Source organism: Megalops cyprinoides, chromosome 3 (assembly GCF_013368585.1).
Source record: "Megalops cyprinoides isolate fMegCyp1 chromosome 3, fMegCyp1.pri, whole genome shotgun sequence".
NCBI classification, from domain to species: Eukaryota; Metazoa; Chordata; class Actinopteri; order Elopiformes; family Megalopidae; genus Megalops; species Megalops cyprinoides.
Genome location: NC_050585.1, coordinates 54,055,469 through 54,057,968, shown reverse-complemented (window position 1 = coordinate 54,057,968; position 2,500 = coordinate 54,055,469). Strand labels below are relative to the sequence as shown.

General features: G+C 52.0%; 1 protein-coding gene across 3 annotated transcripts in view; it reads left to right on the top strand.

The window, feature by feature from the left end:
* The window catches only part of LOC118774034 (reticulon-3-B-like), a 21,984-nt gene that overhangs the window by 9,043 nt on the left and 10,441 nt on the right, over window positions 1-2,500 (top strand). Inside the window, exon 1 of one of the 3 annotated variants that reach the window (XM_036523134.1) lies at window positions 1,369-2,500. This exon is cut by the window's right edge and continues 1,133 nt beyond it. The exons of the other annotated variants lie outside the window; for them this stretch is intronic. Within the exon in view, the coding sequence (XP_036379027.1) occupies window positions 1,521-2,500 (980 nt within the window). The 5' untranslated portion in view covers window positions 1,369-1,520. Of the gene's footprint in view, window positions 1-1,368 lie in introns of those variants that run through there. 3 annotated transcript variants of the gene reach the window in all.

Here is a 2,500-nt window from a genome sequence, read left to right as displayed (position 1 = left end):
TCTCTCCTGTTGGCCTCAAACCAGATCCCCCTCCCCCAGCTGACGGTGCAAGCTGGTGTCAGTCCCAGCCAGAACCTTCTATAGAGTAAACACAGATATGCCAAACCCTGTGAAGGAAAGTTGATTTTTCCTCAGATCATTCTCTGGTCACCTGGAGACAGCAGAAATCATGGAGAATGAACTGACTATGATTGTATTAGTGTGCAGTGTGCGCGCTTGTGTGAAAGACGAGGCAGTTAAAGTGAAAAAACAAGGAGTGTCTGAAAGCACAAGCCTGAATTTTAAGCAGTGAAATGGTCACTATACACAAGCCATTTACCGATACACTGAAAAACGCCCCTTCTGTGTTCAGGTAGCCCCAGTATGGCCTTTCTGAGCACAGACTGAGGCACAGTCAGCTGCTTTAGCTGTGTGTGGAAACACCCTAATCAGTTCTGCTTTTTTCATAAGCTTGTGGTAAAATGGCTGTGTGTCTCAATATTTATTATGAATAAATTTAGGGTAGTCAGTGTCTCCTGAGTCTTTTTGAGTACAAAAAGACACCTCTTACACTGCAGCTATGTAATGATAATCATGATCATAATGATGGATTAGCAGGTTTCTGCAGAATATGGCATTAAAGTGAGTGTTCCATTCATCTGCTGCACATCATGAGAAGCAAAGATACTGAGACGAGATGCAGCGTGTTCCTCTCCAGAGCTGGAATCCCAGTCATCAGCGAGTCCCAGCAAACGGGAGACAGTACTGCTGAAAGCAGCCGCTCCATGGCGTGGGTGAAGCGTGGTTAGCACGCTGCGGTTTTATTTTGGTTTAATTTGAATGATGCGCATCAGGTTTGTCACTCTGTTGTGAGCCAGCCAGAAGCAGCTGAGGCGATTGCATCTGGCTGTGGACGTGGCATGCACCCACACCCCTCTCTGTTACTGTGCAGACCTCACCCGTTCCATCCATGCATGGCTGCTTCACACACTCTAACACACATCTCTGCTGTGTGGCTTCGCTGTTGCTCTCTGCAGGAGAGAGCTGGCATGCATTCACCTGTACTAAACCTGCTGTACGATGAAGGTTGTGGTTCTACTTCTGGCTCTGAAGCATCTGATTTTTTTAACTTTGTTTTCTTTCTCACTTCCAAAGGCTCCATCTGTTTCCTAATTTCTTCTGTGGTTTGAAGTTAGGTCTTTAATCGCATTTTTAATTCTTCTCCTACACCAGATGTGAGATTGTCATGCCTTCAGTCGAGAGCCACAAGTGCAGACCACTGGCTTGTTGTGTGTGTTGGGGAGCACGTGCACTGATCTCTCTCCCTGCTCCTCCTCCTCTCTCCCCCCTCCTGCCGGACGGATGCAGGTGAGAGGAGGGCAGAGCCGGGTTCCGGCACACCCTCTGAGGGCTTGTCCGCCTCTCTCTGCTCTGTGGCTGAGCCTGGCTCATTGTCTCTGCTCGATGGACAATTTGAAGGTGTGGATTTGCATCTCAAAGGTCAGGAGAGGAAAACGGAGTTCGGAAGCTCTGTCTCTGCCATGAGGGACTCCTCTGGGGTTAGGCTGTCCTCCAGCTACGACTCCACCCAGGACAAGTCCTCCACTGAGGCTCTTGCAGGGAAACAGGAAGATGCTGATTCCCAGAGCGATGCAGATTTTCTCCTTTTTAAAGAGTGCCACTATGGCCAGCCCACCGTTCGTTCAGCTCACGCTTCCCCCTTCCCCGAGGCGGTGTCACCGGACCCAGACTCGCCCCAGTCCCCGTTTGAGGTGTTGGGAGACGGGGGGCGGGACAGTGGCTTCGGAAGGGACGTTGAAGACACAGCTGACAGAACACCAGCTTGGCAGTTGCCTTCATCACCTGGTGGGAAGAGTCAAGACAGAGTCAGAGAGGTGGCAGGACGGGGAATCCATGATGCTTTCATGGATTCAGCAGGTAGACCATCAGAGCCCGTGGACCGGGCGGGCAGGTCTGTGGAGCCAGCCAGCGTGGGAGACGCCTCTGAATTCCATCCTGGGTTTTCACCCTCTGTGTACATGTGGGACAAACTAGAGCCCCCAGGGAGTGCGGTTCGGGGGACGTCTGAGCCAGACCCATGGGTCTCTCCTATCCCATCTGAGCCCACATCTGCCTATATATCCCAGATCTCAGAACTGACATCCTCCCAGGTGGAATATGGATCCTGGATTAGTGACCAGGAGCCGGCAGACCTGGACAGCTCGGGGGAGTCGGACGACACCGTGATCGAGGACACACCTGAGCGTTTTCGTGCATCGAGCAGCCCTGTTCCCGAATCCACTGTCCCCTCTGAGCCCAGAGCAGGAGCCCCGGAAGAGCCAAAGGAGCAGCCAGCTCCAGCAGCCAGCACCGTCCACACAGTCAAGCAAAGCCTCAGGGAGGAAGATGAGGACGACTACGAGATTTTTAAAGGAGCTGGCAAAGAAGTGCTTGGGCAGAATAGTCAACTACCAAAAGCCCGTTTTGATATGGAACCCTCACCCTCGCCAAAGCCAGATCA